This window comes from Balaenoptera borealis (assembly GCF_965194805.1).
Source record: "Balaenoptera borealis genome assembly, chromosome: 3".
In the NCBI taxonomy this organism is placed as follows: Eukaryota; Metazoa; Chordata; class Mammalia; order Artiodactyla; family Balaenopteridae; genus Balaenoptera; species Balaenoptera borealis.
In genome coordinates this window covers 42,200,330-42,223,338 of record NC_138866.1, presented here as the reverse complement: position 1 = coordinate 42,223,338, position 23,009 = coordinate 42,200,330, and the positions used below count along the sequence as shown (strand labels likewise).

The 23,009-nt window shown below is 35.7% G+C and overlaps 1 protein-coding gene across 13 annotated transcripts in view; it reads left to right on the top strand.

The window, feature by feature from the left end:
- Positions 1 to 23,009, top strand: part of KIAA0586 — a 106,889-nt gene that overhangs the window by 55,805 nt on the left and 28,075 nt on the right. For all 13 annotated transcript variants that reach the window (XR_014242958.1, XR_014242959.1, XM_082386424.1 and 10 more), the window contains 4 exons: positions 3,199 to 3,333; positions 7,930 to 8,107; positions 16,616 to 16,770; positions 20,659 to 20,767. Coding sequence is in view for 11 of the 13 variants with exons in the window: in XM_082386424.1 (XP_082242550.1) it covers positions 3,199 to 3,333; positions 7,930 to 8,107; positions 16,616 to 16,770; positions 20,659 to 20,767 (577 nt within the window). In the remaining 2 variants the exon portion in view is untranslated. The remainder of the gene's footprint in view (positions 1 to 3,198; positions 3,334 to 7,929; positions 8,108 to 16,615; positions 16,771 to 20,658; positions 20,768 to 23,009) is intronic.

The following is a 23,009-nucleotide window of genomic DNA, read 5'->3' as shown; positions in this document are numbered from 1 at the left end:
TATCTTAATCTTTAAGAAAAGCTGTTTAGGGCTTCCCTGGTGGCTCAGTGGTTAAGAATCCGCCTGCCAATGCAGGGGACATGGGTTTGAGCCCTGGTCTGGGAAGATCCCACATGCCGCGGAGCAGCTAAGCCCATGTGCCACAATTACTGAGCCTGTGCTCTAGAGCCCGCGAGCCACAACTGCTGAAGCCCGCGTGCCTAGAGCCTGTGCTCCACAACAAGAGAAGCCACCGCATCAAGAAGCCCACGCACCGCAACGAAGAGTAGCCCCCCCTCGCTGCAACTAGAGGAAGCCTGTGCTCAGCAATGAGGACCCAATGCAGCCAAAAATAAATAAATTAAAAAAGAAAAAAGAAAAGCTGTTTAATTGGATCTGCCAAAATTTTGCATAGACTTTTTCCTTCTATGTTTTATATTCCTATAAATATTTTTGAGCTTTGCTCAGGACATGGTTAAGTACTTAGAGACAGTTTTACCCTTTTGAGTCTTGCTTTTAAGATTTGTTAGGCAGTACCAGAACAGTACTCAATCTAGGGCTATTTATCCCCCGCTATGGAGAGAAGACACTTCTATGTACTCTACCCAGTGCCTCATTAATGAGGTTTTCCAGCTTGGCTAGTGGGAACAACCATTATCCAGGCCCTGTGTGAGCATCAGGCACTGTTATATCCAATCCCTTCTCAGGTGCTCGTTCCTCCAGCCTCATGTAATTGTCTCCAAAGCATCTGCTGAGTAGTACTCAGCTTAATACTCAAAGGGGATCTTCTGCAGATTTCCAGAGTTTTCTCCCTCTGCATCTTTCACTTTTCTAGCAGTCCGTCTTATGAACTCTAGCTGTCTTGGCCTCCCTGGAGTTTCAGCTCCACCTTCTCAGCTTAGGCTCCTGTGCCACAGCCTGGAAACTCACAGACAGTAAGCTGGAGCAGGCATAGGGTTCTTCTGACTTGTTTTTCATTTCTCAGGGATCGCTGTCTTTTGTTACCTGATGTTCCATGTCTTGAAATGCAGTTTTTCACATACTTTGTCCATTTTTTAGTTGTTTCAAGGCAGTGGGTGTATCTGGTCCTTATTACTCCACCTTGACTGGAAGTTTTAGAAGTCTAGTTGCATTTTTATCTTTCCATTTGTATCATTATATAAGATCATGATGAAAAAAGAAAGAGATTGGTGTACTTTTGAAACATCATGCCCTTCTATCCCCTTACAATCATAATGCTAGAAATTTCTTTTTTTTCTTTCTTTTTGGCCGTGCCACGCAGCTTGTGGGATCTCAGTTCCATGACCAGGGATTGAACCTGGGCCACAGCAATGAAAGCCCAGAATCCTAACCACTAGGCCACCAGGGAACTCCCTAGAAATTTCTTTAAAGCAGCCTATTCAAGTGATGTAAACTAGGACTGTATATTAAATTCACCAGTGGAACTTTTAAAAATATGCATCCTGCCCCCACCCTCTGATATGTGGATTCAGGAGGTCATGAGGGTTATATGGTATGCATGCATGTGTGTGGGCGGTTAGAAGCCTAAACCTGTATATTTTTAAAAAGCATCCCAAAAGATGATGCTCATCCTTTGTCAAAAATAGTAACTACTCATTTTACTTTGCGTTGAATGAGGTTAAATCACTTGTTTGTGTCACATAGCTATATAGTGATAGATCCACAACTCTTTTTATATGGATACATGATAATTTGCCTTTCATCTTAAGCTATCAACTTAAGCTAAAAACTGTAAATTTTGAGTTCTAATAGGAGCTATCTGAATCCTAAAGCTTGAGTTGCAAGCAGCTGGGTGTGTGTGTCCGGTGTTAAGTCCAACAAACAAAAAGCAAAAGATGCCATGTAGCATCTTTACGCTATTAAAGACACAATAGGGTAAAGATGCCAAATCTGGAGATTCATATATTCAAGTAATAAAATGTGTTAAAACAATTTGCTTTACTATATGTAGGAGTATGAAATAATTAATGAAGGAGAGTTTTGATAAGATTTGAATGGGGCAGTTACCTTTCTAACTAATTATTTATTACAAGTAATTGATTGAGTCTGTTCTGAAGAGAGTGGAAATCACTTTTATAAAATAATATAGGGGGGAAGCATAAAGGAGAAGTCTTTATTTTCAGAGAAGCATTACACTAACATTTGGCTTACTTAATATGTCATTAGGGCATTTTTATCCATTCTTAGAACTTTATCATGGTGCCAAAGTACATTTAAGTTTGTTTAAATAGCTGAACTGAACCAGGACTAAATTATAACATCTTTCTTTTTTTACATTTGAAACTAAACTTTAATTTTGATATTTTTACTAAGCCTAAATCAGATATGCTACAAATTCATGATAAAGTCACATGCAGAAGTACAATCTTGAAAAAGACTAACTTTGCAGTTGTGTACCAGCAGGTATTTATCTGTGTACACCTGGGGGATAAAGACTTGTACTGCAGAGTTAAACTTTATTTCATTAAATGTAAGATACTTAAGTAAAAAAAAAATACTGTTAATGGAGTTTAAAATCATGTTAATCCTTGTATTTAGAAGGGAATACAGTTTTCTGACTCTCTGGCCCACACTGTCCTTCATTTTCGGGACTGGTCTATTTTGAGGCACCAAGAAGTCTAAGCTGGGTCTTCCAACTAGGGCTTTCAGTACCTGCTCTCTAGCAAGTACTGGAGGTCAGCGCAAAGGCAAATGGACAATCAAAGGTCTATAGGTGCCTCAGCGTATTTCTGCAGTTTTTCATTTCTGCCTGCGGTCCAGGTTGCACCACTGCTACGGTGCTTTGCCCCCATTGCCACACTGGGGGCACAGCTTTGTGTGCTGCTTCAACATGAAGCAGGAAACCGTGTGAGCCAAAAACTTGATGACACTGTATAAAACGTTTATGAATCATTGTAACTCAATCACATGGGACAAAGGGTCCAACTTTCATATGCTTTTATAGTAAATCTCTAGTTTAAATGTAACCCAGTTATTTTATTACTGTTATTTACATTTGAGGCAAAGATAAAGGGTTTTTAGTATAGTCGAATGGAAGTGAGATCTAAATGATAATAAAGAGTCCGTCTTCTTTCTGTAAAGTGCTAATATGACCATGTTCATGATGACTGTTAAGTTTTATTAATCATAAATTATGAAAAATGTAATTGATAGATTAATTTTTGTTTTCTTATTGTATTGTCTTTATATTTTACTTAGGAAGATGATCCTCCCAGCGAAGGACAAGTGATTAGGATGCCCCATAAAGAAATTCATGCTGATGCAATTCTTTCTCTTCTTGCTAAACAAAACCAGGAATCATTAGTTTCACAGCAAATGGTCTATCATTCAGAGGTATTTTTTAACCTTAACTTTTTTTTCTGTTAGATCTAAATACAGGAAAAAGATAACAAAAGTATTCCTACTTTTAGTTAAAGCACTCTAATACTTCAACTTACTCAGGGATCAGCCTTGCAGTAACTTTAACCTAGAACCGTAGAGTTATGAGTTTTACAGCTGAAAGGAATTTAGACCATCTGTTCCAGCTCTCTTATTCTACAGATGAAAAAAACTGAAGCCCTTTTAAATGATTTGTGAGGATCGTTCATTCATTCTTTCTTTCTTTCTGCAACCATTTACTGAGTATCTACTATATGCCAGACACAACCTCCGAAAAGGTACAAAGATGAATGAGGCAGGGTCCCCACCTCTAAGCAGCTTACAGTCCTGTAGGGAGAAAAGAGCTTAAACAATTACTCTACCATGTAGTAACTGATCAAATAGCTGGAGAAGTAGATTGAACAATATGATCGTAAAGAACCTTGTAGGCCATGGTAAGGCTTGGACACTATGGAGCCCCTTAAGATATTTTTGGGCAAGGGAGTCACAGGCTAAGATATTTAGGAAGACATATGGAGCCATGGACAAGTGAGGGAAAGACAGAGGTTTGTCAGAACACCACTGGGGTAGTCCAGAATGAGAACATGAACAAAGGCAGTTAAGTAGAAATAGAAAGGAGAGAGATTTAAATTTAAGAGTACTGATTGGCAGTAATTGGTCACTGGTTAAGGGAAGTTGTGGTTGTATAGTTGTTGGCTTAGAAAAGCAGAGAGAAGAGTGCCAAGTATTGTGAGGAAGGTAATGAATTTGATTTGAAACATTAAGTTTAAGGTGCTTAAGTAAATTCCAGGTGGAAATGTACAGTGTAGTTGCTCAGCCTGGTTGATGATAGAGGTGGGACTAGGATTCTTGATTCTATTTAGTATTCTTTCTATTGTATTTGGTTGTCTTTGCTTGAACAGGTGTGAAACTGGCTTTAGATGAGCTGAAGATCTGAAGACTATACAGAATCCAAGGAGATGGCTGGCTTTATTTTCTATTAATTTTTATCTTAAAAATTTAAATTCTTAGGAAAGGTAGAAGAAAAAAGATACGGAACTTAGTAATGGAAAAAATGGAAATTTAACTTACTCCTTCTTATTGAAAAATGACTAAATTTTCTGCAACTTTACTTAGCTATTGACCAAAAATTGATTTCACTGGAAAGATACTAGTTGTGATTGCTGTTGCTAAACTCAAGAAAGTACTCTCATAGCTGTAGAAACCATGCTGCTTAGTATAGAAACCAGTAGGCTGAGAGAGAAAGAGGAGAGAGAAAATGAGACAAACAAATGGCACAAAAAATGGTAGAAAATAGTAGAAATGTCAGTGTAGTTTAAAAGTTCCACTAACTAATCCCTCTTTCCTTCATTTTGGAAATCAGTAATATTGGTTCATTTATTCATTCGATGCTCAGACTTTTCCATCTTTTTAATGCTGGGAAATTTCTCTCACTACTTTTTCAATTTTTTTCTTCCTCTCATTTTTTCCCCCTCTGGCTAGAACTGTTATTTCTAGATATTAACACTTCTGCTTCTGTTTGTTTTATCCCTTAGACTTTCTATGTCTTCATTCTTTCCTACTCTCTTCTGGGAGAGTTCCTCAATCTGATCTGCCAGCCACTAAGTTGTTCTTTAGCCTACTATTTATCTGATTTATTATATTTTTCATATCCGATAGTCTTACTTGGTTCTTTTTCTTTTAAATGATTTTTTGTTTCACATTGTTAATATCTTTCTTTATTCTTTGTGTGTATGATTAATGTTTTTCACTTTTTTCTTTTAAACACTAATTGATTCCTCGAGTATCTTTTTTTTTTTTTTTTTAACATCTTTATTGGAGTATAATTGCTTTACAATGGTGTGTTAGTTTCTGCTTTATAAGAGTATCTGTTTCTTTTGGTATATGAACTCATGTTCCGGGGCCGGGGGCCTGGGATGGCGGCCGTGGGAATAAGCTATTCTGTGAGAATTCGTATTGGGTAAGGACTAAAATCAGGCCATAGTCTGTTCCTGTGAATATAAGAAGAGAGGAGGAGATGAGCCCCAGGGATGGGCATCTCAGGCAGCACAGAACCACTATTGATCGTGGCCACTGCTGTTTGCTGGTACTCTACCGTTCAGTGTTTCTGCTGGTTGTTGTGTCTTTAAAACCCTTAGGAAGAAGTTTCTTTGGGAAGTTTTGTATTCCCGTCCTGGGGTGAAGAAGGGAGAGAGTGAAGGAATGAATGGCCATGGGTTCCTGGTCAGATGTAACCTGTAACTTTTCACCCCAGCTGGGCCTTCATGCTCCCTGATGTTACTCTGGGGTACTAGTATCTGCAGCCCAGATTGTTGCCAAGATCCTTATGGTTAAGGGACAAGCAGTGATGATCTCAAGTTAGTGAGGGAAAAAGGGAATGGCAGCAGCACTTTGTTCCAATCTTTCTTCTCACTAAACCTCCTCTAGCGACCCTCCTCCTCAGGATGCAGCCCCTTTCTTCCCACACACACCAGGTCAAGCTAGTCGTCAGTCTTTCTCAGTGGTTTTTCACAATTTTTACTTAGTTCTCAGAATCCTGGTTTCTTCCCACTTATGTAGTTACTACAACATTGTTTTGGGGACAGGGAGCTGGCAGCCTTTGTTAGTGTGCCATCTTGGCTAGACCAGAAGCCCAGAAGTTGGAAGTTTATCCTTTCCAGATCTTTTTCTAAGCACCTAAGCATTTGCATATGTGTGTGGTTGTGTGTGTTTGTGTGTGGTCATGTGTGGATAATTTTGAGGTATGTGTATGTGTTTTTCTGCCATCTGATTCTTAAAATGTAACTGTAAATCCTAAAGATCCACCATATCCTTTTTATCTACCATGTAGTATACCCTAGTTTAATTATTCTACTATTGAAGGATTTTTAGATTGGTTCCAATTTTTTGTCTCTCCAAACTGTAATAAGAATAAAATCCTTTTTACATTATGAGGAATTGCCTTTCTGTAGAAGATAATGAGGGGTGGAATTACTCAAAAGGCACGAGCATTTATAATTTAAATAGACACTAATAAATTGCTTTTCAACCATGTGAGATTCCTTTCCAACACCACATATGATATTTTTAATCTTAAATTTTTGCCAGTCTGATTAACAGTGACATTTAGTGCGTTATCCTACGTTTACAGAACTATCGAACATTTGTTTTGTTTGTAATAAGAACTTGTAGTAATGATACATTTGTAAGTTAAAATATTGCTTTGGTAAGAAAATAGTAACCATTCTTTGTGCTTAAAACTCTTTGCCCAGAGGGAGCATCAGGTCAGTGAGAGTAGTCTGATGACAAAACTGCAATTTGTACATTTATGTGGATGGGCCAGGTGTACTACTAGAGATCATAGGTAGCCTAACTTAGAATTGACATGAGTCTGAGCTTTGAGTATAATATAAGAATGATAACTGCTTATGAGTACGAGAGCATTTTGTGAATAGGGAAGCTAAATCTTCAGTAGGGTCATAGAGTATTAAGGTGTTAAGTAGTTCAGCAGTTACAAGTACCTTAAAAAATTGGTTCACAACAGAGAAGGTACTGTATATTGCACAACATTTATATGGTAGCGGCAGAGTAATGTAGGCACTGTGAAATATTTCTAGTTAGTTTCTAGGGAAAATGTATCTGCTGTCATTCTAAACTTTGCCCAAGAATCTCCAAGGGTTTTATATTAATTGCAAAACAATCTTTTTCTTTTTAAAGGATGTTGAGCAACTGATATTCTTAAAGAAAAGTCAGATTACAGGATAAGGGGAGCTACAAATCTGTAGAGGATAATTAGGGCAAATTGTAGAAAATCTTGAATGATGAGCTAAACAGATTTTATTTTGTAATCAACAGAGTCATCAAAGATGTTTCAGCAGTGATTTTTTCATATATTCTAGTAAAAAAACCCCACTTGGTTGAAATTAAACTCCTTTTAATAAAAAACATGAGAACTTTCATATACTGGAATTTTTATTCAGTTCTTGATTAGCAAACTCATTAATTAGAATATCTCCAAGTCACAAGAGGTGCTAGTGATTAGGGCATATTATTTTTAATACCAAAAGAAAATAGAAGTCATCATCTTTTTGGTTTTTATTTATTTCATATATTTGATAAAGAAACATATTCATACTTTTTGTACATTTTCATCAGTTGTTTTATTATAAAGTTCACACTAACAACTTTAGCCAATTTTCATTCATAAAGAACAAGAGGTGAATTTTCTATTCTTCTAATTAAGCTGTATGAACAATGTATAATGTGTGCCAGCATTTAGTGTTTTAAATAATAACATTTTTCCGGTGTGTTTTATTGTTGTCTAATTTGGAGGTTGAAGAAAACAGATAATGGGTATTTAACTTCATAAGAAATAAGATATGGAGAACAAAGCCTGCACTTAGATATCTTATTAAACTAACTGTCCTGTAGTGTGTGTGTGACATAATAAGGACTTCCTAAAATAGCTTTCAAGCAGTCCTGTGGTCTGCATCATGATACATTTGACAAATATTTCTTGTTTTGACTTGATTTTAATGTAATGTTTGTAACAATGGTTTCTACTTTTTACAGGACTTGGAAAACAGTGTAGGTGAACTTAGTGAAGGACAAAGGCCCAGGCTGACAGCAGCAGCAGAGAACATCTTAATGGGACATTCCGCCTATATGCAGCAGCCTGTAACTAACGCAGAGTTTTCAGATCAAAGATGTGCTCCTAAGCCATTATCTCAGCAGTGTGACACAGTTACAGGTATACACCAAAATATTGCTTCTTGAGGTATTGTCTGTTAGAGTATTCACTTCGAATCCCATCATACTTTTTTGGTACTGTTTCCATGTTGAATGCTGTATTCTGTTTTGTATTATAATCTACAGTAGTGTTCCTAATCTGAATTAAGAAAAGCATAACTATTTTCAGGTAGGGGCTTACAAAATTTCCTTATTAAAAGGGGTATTCATAATTGAAAAGTTTGATAATGACTTTTTCTATAGTATTTATAGCAGTATTTCCCCAAAGTGTTGGTCTGTGAATCACTGGATGGGGCATGAGATAATTTTGGTAATATGCATGTGTCCACCTAAAAATTTTTAATAGTGATGTATTTATTTTAATATATACTGGAAAAATATAACCAGCACATCACAACGGTGACATAACAGATCTTGCGTAGGACAATGTTAAATTAGGTAGTACTGTAGAAGTTCACTCTTCTGACTCAGTGCTCAGTGTACTCAGGACTGTTTTGGAATTTTATTAACTAAACTTTCTGCTGTAACACTTTGGGAATAAGAGTACAGTAGAGAATACCAATTTCTAGCATATGTAGTTGATTTTCATTATCTATAGTACTTATGTCCTATAGAGTCACCAGGAACATTGAATTAGCAAATACTGAGCCACTGCTTCTAGGGGAAATACAAGGTTAGGTTCCTGTGAGCCTCTGATTACAACATTTTTGACAGTTGATCAATACATAACTTTGTTTTATGTGTGTTTCTATTTAAGGACACTTATTTAATATATATTGTTGATTCATTAACATTGAATCTCATGGCCAACAGCACTTAACTCATTCCTGAATGACACTTATCTAACACATATATTTTTTCTGTAAGGCCCATCGCAGCCTTCTTGCACTTAGGTACACTAGAGAGCACTTCTGCACTATGTTTGGGGGCCATTTTAAACACCCACAAAATCACCAACAAAACGTTCAAAAATGTGAAAAACGTGTCACTAAATAGACAGCGAAAGAGAACACTTGTTCACGGTGTAAGAGCTGATAAGAAAGCAGAGCAGTGTTCAACTTCATCTGCTGCAGTGTGTGTAGGGTGATTCAGGTTTCTGCTGCTCTACACATGTCCACAGATGACTGCAAACGTGCTGTGAGTATTGATTTCAGGGTTACAAATAAATTTTTTTTTTTTATAAATTTATTTATTTATTTATTAATTTTTGGCAGTGTTGGGTCTTCGTTTCTGTGCGAGGGCTTTCTCCAGTTGCGGCGAGCGGGGGCCACTCTTCATCGCGGTGCGCTGGCCTCTCACTATTGCGGCCTCTCTTGTTGCGGAGCACAGGCTCCAGACGTGCAGGCTCAGTAATTGTGACTCACAGGCCCAGTTGCTCCGCGGCATGTGGGATCTTCCCAGACCAGGGCTCGAACCCGTGTCCCCTGCATTGGCAGGCAGATTCTCAACCACTGCGCCACCAGGGAAGCCCAATAAATTTTTATCAGATAGGTGAATTTGCAAAAATGGAATCTTCAAATTAACGAGGATCAACTATATTTTCATTTATTGATTTTCTCATGCCCATTGCTGCATTCTCTTAAATGAAAAGAACTTCTGGAGGTATGAAGATTTGCCAGAAGTTAGAAGAGGAGATGCTGGAAGTTAGAAAAACATTGGCACAGAGTATGAGCGAACACCTTATCATTCAGAACTGAGAGACATTCAAGACTGAATTTTCTACGGGAATAAATGTAAATTAATATTTGAATTATTTATTTTATGCACATAGTAAGAGTATTAGTTTTTTTACATTTTTAAAAATTAGGATTCAAAGTGGCATTAAAATATGACTTCTATATTTGTATCCAGCTAACCGTGCAGAGTGCAATTAAATAGAATTGACACTAGATGGCTCTCGCAGATCACTTGAGAGCTGCTTGGTACTTGGCGAACAAAGAGGTACTTGTTAAATTGTTACAGAAAATAAAAATAAATAAATAATAAATGTTACAGAATAAAATCCATGAGGATATATCCTGTTTAGCCCCTCCTTATACCTTGGTATCACCTAGCAGATTACCTATAGTACAGTTCATTTTTAATTGTAGGCACGCTATAGATATTTATTTAATTTAATTGGAAAAAATAATAAGTAATGTGGCATAAGATTGAGCATATAGATGGGTCAGTATGACAGAGTGGCTAAGAGTCTGAGCTTTTGGAGTTTCAGAAATCACTTTGAATTCCAGCTCTGTACTTTTGGGCAAGTAACAATCTTTCTGAGCCCAAGTTTCCTCCTCTATCAAGTGGGGATAATATTAATGTATTAGTTACCTATTGCTATGTAACAAATTACCCCCAAACTTAGCAGATGAAGACAGCAAACGTTTGTTATCTCACACAGTTCTGAAAGTCACGAATCTGGGAGTGGCTTAGCTGCACGGTCCTCAGGATCTCTCATGAGGGTGTAGTCAAGCTGTTGGCTAGAGCTGCAGTCGTATGAGGGCTTCAGCTAGGGTTGGAGGATCTGTTCTCCAAGCTCACTCCCATGGCTACTAGTAGGCAAGATGCCTCGGTTGCTCATTACTGGAACCTTTCTATAGAGCTGTCATGACATGGCAGCTGGCTTTTCCCAGAGTGGATGATCTGAGAGAAAGTGAGCAACCAAGATGGAAACCACAATGTCTTTTATAACCTAGTCTCAGAAGTGACATGCCATTACTTCTGCCACATTCTGTTGATAACACAGACCAATCCTGGAGTAATATCGTAGGGGACTACAGAAAGGTGTGAATACCAGGACCCAGATGTTAGGGGACCATCGTGGATGCTGCTTACCACGAACAATATCTACCTCCTAAGGTTATTAGGGGTGGGTAGTAGGTGACAACGCGCATAAAATAGCACTGTGCTTGGCACGTGATAACTGTTACTATCTTTAATAATGCTTGGAGGATGTAAAATATCAGTACCTTCTCCAGTGTATTTAATGGAACCAGAAACTATCCACAGTTGCTTAAAAGGAAGGTGCCTATAGAGAGCTAGTTTGTTCCTCTTGCTTTAAGTATTTTGTTACATTATGTTTACTGTAGAAGAATGAGTCCCAGTGTATCACTGTTTCTGCTACTGGCTAATCTCATGCCTTTCATGTTGATTTTTAGTAACTTTGTTTACAGAGGCTCAGCTATTCTTACCTTGCCTGTCCCCACCCCTGCTCATTTTCAGAAAGCATCCTATTTGCAACCTATAGTCCCCTACCACTGTTTCTAATTCTGAGGCTTTCAGGTTGGGTTGAGTAACAAAAAGATGCTAAATAAGGTTTGAAGAATTGTCTCGAGAACCCTAAAGTGTAAACTGGTATTTTGAACAAACTGTGAGGACTCTGGGACTTACTACCAATTATAGCTCTTCATTTACTCAGAAAACTTGTATTGAGTACCTACTGTGTACTCGGTACCAATATATTAGTACAATATTAGGGTCTTGAGATGCAGAGGTAATAGACATCTGCTCTCAAGGAAGTTTACAAACTCGTGTAGGAGAATATGAGACAGCAATTTTAATATTGTGTGACTAATGCAACAACACAGACTGCTTTGGGAGTGCAGAGGAGGAACAGCCCACACATGAGAGCTCAGAGAAGGTTTCCCACAAGAGCCAATGTGAAACTGAATCTTAGAGGAATTAGCCAGATGATGAAGTGTGATAAGCACGTTCCAGTTTATTCATTTACTTTTTCAGAAAATATTTTTTGAGTGCTTGCTCTGCTCTAAGCACATTCTAGGTGGTAGGAATATAAAACCTGGTAAGACCTTATCCGTAATGAATTTTTTCTCTAGTAGAGGTAGTAGAGAGAAGGCAAAAGCATGCAATAAATGACTGTAGTTATTGTGAAGCAGTCCGTATAGGATGGGGGTACAGGTCAGTTGTAACTGGGGAGGGCAATCAGGAAAGACTTCATGTGTGAGGAGCTAACTTGAAATGAGTTCTCAATGATGAATAGATGTTTGCTGTGTAGTAAGTGTAAGAGAAACCTCCGAGGCAGAATATGCAATGAGACAAGGGGATAAAGTTAAAGAAAAAAAAACAAACAGTGAAACTTAAGTGGGGAAATGTAAGTACTTTATCAGTGAATTAGAGTTTAGGATGCAATGGGATTGGAACAGTAGCAGAAACCAGGTGGATATAGATAATAATATCAAGTGGTTTTTGGATTTACTCTAAGACAGTAGAGATTCGTTTGTGTGCAAAACGGAAAGTAATTCCAATCTTACTTTATATTTATGCCCATGGAAAATTCAGTCTTGAATTTCTGTCAATTCTGAATGTTTTGTGATATTCACAGATCCATTAAAGATTGTATGTAAATGAGTGACGTGATCATATTTACCTTTTATTTAGCAAGATCATGTGAGGTGCAGTGTGATGGATAGATTGGGGAGGATTAAGACCGGAGGCAAGGAGCCTCTGGCTTAGACAGTTATTAAAGTAAACCTGGTGAGACATTATTCAACAGCGAAGAAATATGAAAAGGGAGACTTGAGAGACATTTGAGGAGGAGAGTGGACAAGACTTAGTTGAATATGAGAGGTGCAAAAGAAGAGAGGGTCTAAGATGACTCCAGGTTTCTGGCTAGAATGATTGGATAGGTGGTATTTCCATTCACTGAGGGAGGGAGGGATTCTGGAGGAAAGACAGAATTAGGAGGAAATAAGAAGGAGTGGGGTTTCATCTATGTGGAATTTGAGGTACCTTTGGGTTTCATACAAATGGAATAATTTATTAGACAGGCAAGAGCCAAAGCTGCTGCTGGCACTGGCAATTCAAGCAGACTTAGTCTTCTCTGAAAGTCTACCATGGTTGCTTTTTCAAAGCAGTAAGATTCTAGAAAAGTAAAATTAGGGATTTTAAATTATGATTAATTAAATTTGTCTTGAATGGAATAATACTTTAAGTGTCCCTCTTACAAAGGGCTAACTAATGTACATTACACTCAATGAGCATACTTTTTAGAAGTGACACAGCAAGTTCAACATTGTTGTGATTGCTGTCATGGAATCCTTTCCTGATCCCTTATCACTGGGTTAGGTACCGTCAAATATGCTCTCTGTGTAGTCCTCTAATGTCGCCTGCCTAATGTTGCTCTTATCACACTGATTTGTAATCTCACTTGAAAATGGAGACTTTATCTTGTCCACTGTAATAGCCCTGTCATCTAGCAGAGTATGTAGCATAGTCAGTAAATATAGGTTAAGTGATAGGGTGTTATGTGAGCTGAAAGCTATTATGCACTTTTAATGCTTTTGGGAGATGTTTGATTATACACTTTCTTGGTTTCTATATTTAATTTTTTTCTTCTTTTATCACAATCTACCTTGTGTCTTTTTTAAATAATTTTTTTCTTTACAACCATACATCAGCCACATATCATTTTACATAAAAATAAAATAATGATTATATCATATATTACTTAAAGTTATAGACTCTTTTTTTGAATGCTCTTCATCTACCCCTCCTCCTCACATTTTCTCCTGTCCCACTTTATGCTTTAACTCGTGTTAAGATTCTGGTATGTAACCTTCCTGGGTTTTTTTCCTTATGCATATATAATAATTATATACACACACACATATAGTATACATGATAGGTACATATGATGTGTGTGTATTTGTTGTTATTTTACAAGTTGAGATTGTGTCATGCACACTCGCCTGCATTTTGTTTTCACCCAGTAAACCCTGCAGAAATTACTCCACGTCAAGTAGTAGTGCTTAAATTCATCTTTTTATTGACTTTTTATCCACTTTTAGTGTGGATTTCCAATAATGTATTCAGTCATTGCTCTGTTGATGAATATTTACTTTATTATCATTTTGCCCCTACTATAAACAGTGCTAAAGTAAATATTCACACGTGTGTATCCTAACATATTGCTGCATTTTATATTTCGGGAATAGTTTCCCAGAAGTAGTTACTGGGCCCAAGGGAAAATATATTTAAAAATTTAAAATAGATATACCAAGTTGCTGTCTTAAAAATTTAAACTAATTTATTTTTATCAGTAATATATTACAGCCTTCCCCCATATCCCTTCCAGAAATTGTGGTTACTACTATTTTTATTTTTGTCAGTTAAATTATAAAGATATGGCTGACTACTGCTGAGCTTATGTTTGTTGGCTATTTGTATTTGCTCTTCTGTGAATTACCTACTTAAGTTTTTCCCCCGTCTGTTAGGTTCTAAGTTTTTCTTGTAACTTTGTAAGACCTATTTCTGTATTTTAGATATTTTCTATCATCTGTATTGCAAATGTCTTTTCCCAAATTTGTACTTTGTTCATTGACATTATTTATATTCTTTTCCATATAATTTAAACAATTTTATAGAGTTATTTACATCTTTTATACTTCCTGTGTTTTCATCACGTGGTTAGGTTTCCCCCAATACAAGCTTATACCTGTAGTCTCAGATTCTTTTTGCAAGTTCATTATTTAGTATATATTTATATTGAAGTCTATCTGGAATTTATTTTTGCAAGTGGTGTAAGGTAGAAGTTCAATTTGATTTTCTTCCAGATAAGTAGTCAGTTGTGCCAATTATTATGTATCTTTTTCCTACTGAATTGAAATATCAACCAATTTGTATATTAAATTCTCATAGATGTAGGAATTTTTTTTTCTCGATTCTTTATTCTAAGTATTCTAGATTCCTTAGGATCTAAAACACATTAGACTACTGTGTCTTTATGGTACATTCTGTTATCTGATAGGGCAAGTTTACTTTTTAAAATAAATTTTCCTGCTTTTCTTGACAATTCTCAGGTATTTATTCTTCCATATAAACTCTAAAATTCTGTTTTTCAATTGAAAATCACCCTGATTGGAATTGTGCTAATTTATGTATTAATATTGGAAGAATTGACATTTTTATATGTATATATAAAAATACATTTCATGTATTTTACTATTTGTCCAGATCTTGTTTTGTGCTCTTCAACAAGATTTCATAATTTTCTTCATTTTCTTCTTCTATACCTTTCTTAATTATTTTACAGTTCTGGTCACTACAGTAAAAGATTACTTTTCTATTTCTAAGTGCATATTGCATAATATAGAGAGAAACCAATGATTTTTGTATATTTTTTTAGTATCCAGTCATAGTACCAAATTGTCTTATTAATTCTAACAAAATTCTTTTTCCTCACTAGGGACTCTAGGGCTTTCTAGGTATATAATCATATAATCAATACAAAAAGTTTTTATGTATGTATGAATTCTTTTATCTTAATTCATTTGCCAGTCTTAAGAAAATGTAGGAAAAGTGACATAGGAATAGAAAAAGTCATATCAGAATATAAAAAGGCCAATATGAGGCTTGGAACAATGGTTGCTCTAAATGATGGATGTTATTACAATTATTTAAATTAATCTTATAAATAAAATGAGAATAAAACAGGTAATAATTTTGAGAAATTGTTTTGTGTAGATCAAATTCTGGAAAGGTAAAACTTAAAAGTCAGTGTATGTATTCTGCTTTATGTAAAAGCCACCTAAAAATATAGATTAACATAAAAAAATCAGAGAGTAATTATTTGCTAAACCTAAGAAATTGTCAACATACTGCCTTTAAGTGGAAAATACCTGTGGGGTCTTTAAAATATCATTTCATTTAAAACAATTTATGTGTAGTGCTTCAGGTCTATTTCCACTGATTAAAATGAGACTGCATTGTGCTATATTTAAAAGGTGACCATTAATTAGGAAAAACAATTTTCTTAGAAATAATTTAGCAAGAATGTGAAATAAGGAACAGTGACTAGGAGTCGAAAGATGAGGATTTTAGTTCCTTTTCACCTCTTAGCTCTGATTTTTTGACAGTTAACTTCCCTGAGCCTTACAGGGAAAGACAGTTATAAAACTATCGGATCCTCCTGCCTTACAGAATGATTGTGAGATTCAAGTTAAATGAGATAATATATGTGAAAGTTCTTGGAGTATAAAATGTAGTGTAAATGTACAGTGATATTATTAGATAAATATTTATCTCCGCTCTTATTGTCTTCTTTTTATTGATTTGATTGAGATGTCATTTGGATGAGGAAAAGAGGAGCTTGATCTTTTGAAGAAAGATACCAGAACAGAACTAAGCAATACCAACATTTTCTAGTCAGGAAATTGCCCCTTGACTTGATATTACATTTTAGATGCAAAGTATTCTATTGACTCTTATTGATAGAAAAGGTAATCTGGAGTGTTAGGAGTTGGTGTGTAGGAGTGGGTGTTGGGTGTGAACTGCGTGAATAGCTTGCTGATTGGAACCTTAGAATAGTCCATAGGTTTGTTTGAACATAGGTACTTTTTGCATTCTCTATGAGCTTTGGTTTTAATTGCAGTGAAGCCTTGGTGACACGTATTTTCTATTGAAGTACTTCTAATTCAGCAGGTAAGAAATATTGGTAATTTTAGCCAATTTTTCTTTTTCTAAGAAATAATTTATTTTAACTTTTTGTTTACATACTTGATAACAGATGATATTTATGAAGATTTATGTGCTAGTCATGGTCCAATGAGTTTGGGAGAATTGGAGTTGCGGCCAGATCCTCACCTTGCCCTTCCCACAAAACTTCTGACAACACAAGAAGATGATGTTAAACTATCAGTGGCAGCTGAAGATTTTCCTCAGGTACCCGATTAATAGCACTTGTACTTTACTTAAATCAGAATGGTAACAATATTGCCTTAGTATAGAACACTGTCAAGAGCACAGTCTTTGGAGTCAGACAGCCTCGAATCATGCCTCCTTTTTTCACTGACTCAAGCCTGGCTGTAGATCTTAGCTCATCCAATCTCTAGCTGTGACCTTGAATACATACTTAGCCTTTTTCTAAGCCTTAATTTCCTCATCTTTAAATTAAAGATTAAAATAATGTATGTAAAAATGCCTATTACCGAGTTAGATAGCTATTATCATTTACACCTCTATATTCCCATGCAATATCTAGTTTAGTAGTTTGTGCATAATAGGTACTCAATAAATATTTATTCTATTAAAATTTGTGAAGTGTGTTACCGTGAAAGCATGAGATATTTCATACTGAGTTAAGCCAATGGCCCATGCAATCTTGTGTACTGAAAAAGTAGGATAATTACTCTCCAAGGTGTAAAAAAAAATGCTCATGTTAAATTAAGTACAGTTTTTTAATCTGTGTAATCTCACTGTAGATTAATTTATTCAATAAATAGTCAGCATGATATGGTATTGTGTTGCATTGCATGGTGTTGAGGGTGAAAGCCAAAAGTATATAAAATAAAGATTGCTTATGGAACACACTATTATGTAGGGTTCAGTATTAATAACCTGTGACCAAGCAAACATCAGGAAAAAACTAGTAATGAATAAATATCTGTTAATTAATTCTGTAATAAAAGAAAAATTGTTTGTGACCTTGGGTTAAGCCAAAATGACACCAAAAACACTATCCATGAAAGAAAAAAAATTAATAAACTGGTCTTATTAAAAACCAGAACATCTGCTCTTCAAAACACACAGTTAAGAGAATGAAAAAACAAGCTACAGATTGGGAGAAGATATTTGCAAATCACTTATCTGGTAGAAGGCTTATATGCAGGATATATAAGGAACTCACAGAATTCAATATTAAGAAAACAAACAGTCCAATTAAAAAATGGATAAAATCTTTGGACAGATACCTTATCCAAAGAAGATATACTGATGGCAAGTGAGCACATAAAAAGATTCTCAACATCAGTAATCGTTAGGAAAATGCTAATTAAAACCACATTGAAATACTACTACACACGCATTAGAACATCTCAAATTAAAAAGACCAGCATGGGCTTCCCTGGTGGCGCAGTGGTTGGGAGTCTGCCTGCCGGTGCAGGGGACACGGGTTCGAGCCCTGGTCTGGGAGGATCCCGCATGCCGCGGAGCAGCTGGGCCCGTGAGCCACAATTACTGAGCCTGCGCGTCTGGAGCCTGTGCTCCGCAACAAGAGAGGCCGCGATAGTGAGAGGCCCGCGCACCGCGATGAGGAGTGGCCCCCGCTTGCCACAGCTAGGGAAAGCCGTCGCACGGAAACGAGGGCCCAACACAGCCATAAATAAATTTAAAAAATTAAAAACTTTAAAAAAAAAAAAAAAAAGACCAGCATGCCAAGTTTTGTCAAGGGTGTGGAGCACTTAAACTCTCATATGCTGCTGGTTGGGAATGTAAAATGATTCAACCACTTTGGAAAACAGTTTGGCAATTTCTTAAAAAAGTATTGATAAAATGTACACCTACCATATGACCCAGACATTTCACTCCTAGGTATTTATTTACCCAAGAGAAACTACCACATATGTCTAAGCAAAGGCTTGCACATGAATGTTCATAGCAACTTTATTTGTAGTAGCCCCAAACTGGAAACAACATAAATATTCATCAATTGCTGAATGTACAAGTTGTGGCATATCTATAAGATGGAATACTGCTTAGCAATAAAAAGCCATGGACGGACTTCCCTGGTGGCGCAGTGGTTAAGAATCTGCCTGCCAATGCAGGGGACACGGGTTTGAGCCCTGGTCCGGGAAGATCCCACATGCCATGGAGCAACTAAGCCCGTGCACCACAACTACTGAGCCTGCGCTCTAGAGCTCACGAGCCACAACTACTGAGACCGTGTGCCACAACTACTGAAGCCCGCGTGCCTAGAGCCGGTGCTCCGCAACAAGAGAAGCCATTGCAATGAGAAGCCCACGCACCGCAACGAAGAGTAGCCCCTGCTCTACGCAACTAGAGAAAGCCCACGCGTAGCAGCAAAGACCCAACGCAGCCAAAAATAAGTAAATAAATAAATAACTTTATTAAAAAAAAAAAAAAGCCATGGACTACTGATACGTACAGTGACATGGACGATTCTCACAAAAGTTGTGTTGAGGGGAAAAAGCCAGAACCCCCACCCCCAAAAAATAGTGCATACTTTACGATTCCACTTACATGACATTCTAGAAAATGCGAACTAATCTATAGTTATAGGAGGGAATTCATGTTATTTTGAGCTTGGTGGGTATGTTCATCATATTATCTTGACTGTGATGGTGGCTTCATGGGTATATACATATGTCAAAACTTAGCGAATGATATACTTTAAATACATGCAGATTATTGTCCATCAGTTATACCTCAATAAAGATATTCTAAAAAATAAAAGAAAGATTGCTCTCCTTTAATTATTGGCCTGTTTTAAAATAAAACTGCAAAGTGTTACCAGAAGAATGGCTTCAGAAAAATTCATTTGTTAGATTTCCTTTATTAACAGAAAAGTATGGCTAGTACTAATACTAGCACACACTTGTTTATAGTGCTTACTCTGCCTGAGGCTAAGTTCATTATGTATTAATTCATTTAATCCTTTTAACAACCTACTGAGGTAGTTATTATTATTATCATCCCCATTTGATGGATGAGAAAAATTGAGGTATTGAGGGGTTAAGTAACTTACCCAAGGTCAAAGCTACATAATGAGTTAGCCAAATTTGAACACAAGCAGTGTAGCTCCACAATACTCAGCTCTTAATCCCTGTGGTTAAGGAAGGGAGCCAGTAGGAAGGTTCTAAACTGAAGCAGCACAAAAGAGTCATAGTACCCATCTTAGAAATACACACCAAAATAATATTTCCTTCAGGGAAGAAACCTATATGACTAATGGCTCTAAACTTAGAAGACCAGAGGTGAGGCTAGTTGTTATTATTGCAGTCTAAAGCTACTCATTTTTACCTGTAGATAAATAAGTACTTGCCAGAACTGGAGTGGTTACATTTGAGTCCATGTGGACAGGTGTTTCAGATTCTCCTCTGCTTGTATCTGTTGTTAAGAGTTCAGAGATACCTTTTTAGGTTCCTGTCAAATTATATCTGACAGTTGTTTTCAGAGACTCATTCATAAATAGGCTCATAAAACAGGAAAGGGGAGAAAGAAAATGGCTAAAGTCATCACAATTTGTAATGTGTGATTGTGAAGGAATTTGTGACTACTGTAAATTTCAAATTTCGTTAGGTGGTAGTAAGGAAGAGAGATGATGGGGCTTATGGTAGAGTGTACTTTTCTTGAATGGCAAAGGAGGAAAACAATACCTACTCAACACTTGTGAGAATTCAGTGATGTTATTATATATAAAAGCTCTTTGAAAATTGCAGTACATTATGCAGATTTTCATTTTATGCAAAAATGGTTATATGGAAGTGCTTACAGTCAAATTAAGTTTTTATCCTGTCTAAATCCATCATGTATGTATCTAGAATAGTTGATTTATAAGTAGCTCTGAATTCTCTAGGAAATATAGAAATGATTTGAATATCTGAAATCTGTGTATATTACCCAAATCTTTTGAAAGATTTTATTTGCAATATCTTTTCTTTAGTAATATGTACTCCATCACCTGTTTGGTAGTTAGAAAGCATGCATGATATTCAAATTTTATATAATAAACACCTAAATAATTTAATTGCTCAGATCTTTTTAAAGTAACTTAAAAAATAATATTATGACTTCATGTCTTAAATTCTTCAGTACCAACAAAAACAAGACCAAGATGTTAAGCAAGTTGAACACAAGCCAGTTCAAAGTCGTTTAATACGTGTAAGAAATAAATGTGATATTTCACTTTCACAGCAACAAGGTAAGATTTGTTTCCTTGTAATAATATAAGAGTTTGATATATGTTGTGATATTGAACACGTATATAATGAGAATTCTTTTATATAAGTTTTATTCTTATTCTCTAGGGGTTTTTTTTTGGTTTTCTTTGATTTAGCCCTTTGGGATAAAGAATCTGGTATTGTATTTGAGTGTATATTTGTTAGTTCTTTTTACCAATAAACACTATTTCTAATGGATTTTAAAAACTCTTAGGTAGTATTTTTATTTTAATCTTACCTTTTGGTTCTTGTACAATTGAATGTCAGTGTCTTTTTATCTGTGTATAAGTCTCTATCTGTATCATAGTTGTCTGTTTTAAATTATAATATGATAAAGGCAATGGTTATGATTGTTAAGGAGCTTTGTAAAGGCTCTTTATGTTGTGTGGCGATTTGATCAACAGGTACAACTTAAAAAACAAAGAACTCATGTTAGGTGCTATCATATGAATGAACTTTTCCGTACTGCTTGATTACCAAAATTGTGTGGCTAAATGATTCCACAGTCAGCATCACAGCATTTTGATGTTGTCTTTATGTTTCTGCAAAGCTGTTGGCCTTGTGCTTAGTTTGCCTTCTTGCTTCTTCGTCATTTAAATTTTATATAACCTAAATTCTGAAATTTGGCAGTAGAAATTAAGATGTCTTCTGTTTAAAAACTTTTGTCTACAGTCCAGGTAGAAGTATTAGGAGTATTTTGAGCCATAGAATGTTTTTCTTCACTTTTGTAATTGTGTTTTTTATCTCATATATTGAATGCCAATATAATTACAAATGTAACTGTTTGGCAGTTTGGGGAGGACCTAAATGAGGAAGTGCTTAAGATTATGTTATATGAGGTTTAGGTTTTTACTTTTCTGCTTGTTTTCTGTTCCTTTCTTGCTCCAACTTTTCAGAACTTTGCCCTCCTGACCACTTTTTAAAACCTAACAGTGGTACAGTAGTGTTAGTATCATATTTTAGAATCTTATGGAAAATTACCTGTAACACTTTCCTCATTGTGTTTAAAAATTAATCATGACAGTATATAGATATGAGCAAATAAATATTTCTAAGATAATATCAGGACTGACTTGATATCCTTCTACTGAATTCTGTTACCATTCATGGTGAATGACTGTATATTTAATTTAGTTTTTTAAAAAAATTATAATTTCTTAAAATTATAAATGAATTTTGTCTCCTTGGAGAATGTTGTATATAATAAAATGATCATTTTTCTCACCTGATAGGAAAATATCTTTGGTAAGATTTTAAGGGTAAATACCTCTCTTTAAGAAAGTGACATTGTTTTCAGTTTCATGTATATGAATGTCTGACCACAAGATGGCAATATTTAAATTTTTGACTTAACAACATGTCATTAAATAATAGTGTGCAGTTAACATTTAATGTCAATAAAAATCATAAGAAAAATAAAAGAAACCAATGTGTTAGCTAGTAGGAGGAAGTTTTATTTAGAAAGAATCTAGAACAGTTGGATTTAATATGTGTAAGAATTATTTTCATTTAATTTTACATGCAATACAGAAGTTAGGAGAGCCTCAGGCCTATGTCAGTTTTAACCAAGATAAATAAATATCCAGTGGGCTATAGATAAAACATTTTAAATAGGAGCCAAGTGTTTCACTCTATAATTGATACGTCTCCATACTAAATATTTTTTGAATGAATACAATTCCCTTGGCAAATATAGTCAGTTATGACTTTTTCCCCTATAAATTTTGTGGATTTAATTTTTTTCTCTGATGAAGCTCTGATACATTGCCAAATGTTTCAAAGAATAAGAGAGTCAGAGTGCCAAAATAATCCTCTAGGGCTTTCACAACTTTGAGTGACCTTGAAGGAATTCAATCCCATCATACACAAAGGGCTTGAAGATAATGAAGGAAATTCACCTTATCACAAGGGAATCAAAACCACATCTTTTCTGGAAGATAAATGCTTCTAAGAATACTTGAAGCCCAAATTATGGCTATTTCAGGAAGAAGTATTATGTATTTCACTTTGAAATGCATAGTAGTTTAATATATGTATATAAAGAAATCAAGCCGTTTACTAGCAGTAGCAGTAGTTTAGTGATCATCCATTAAAAATTGACTGAAGATATGGTAGGACATAGGTTCTAGCACTATGCTTCTGGGAGATCTGTAAAGTACTTGTCTCCTTCCTCCGCTTGATTATTACTTTCAGATTTTAATACAAAAGAGAAATTGAATTGAA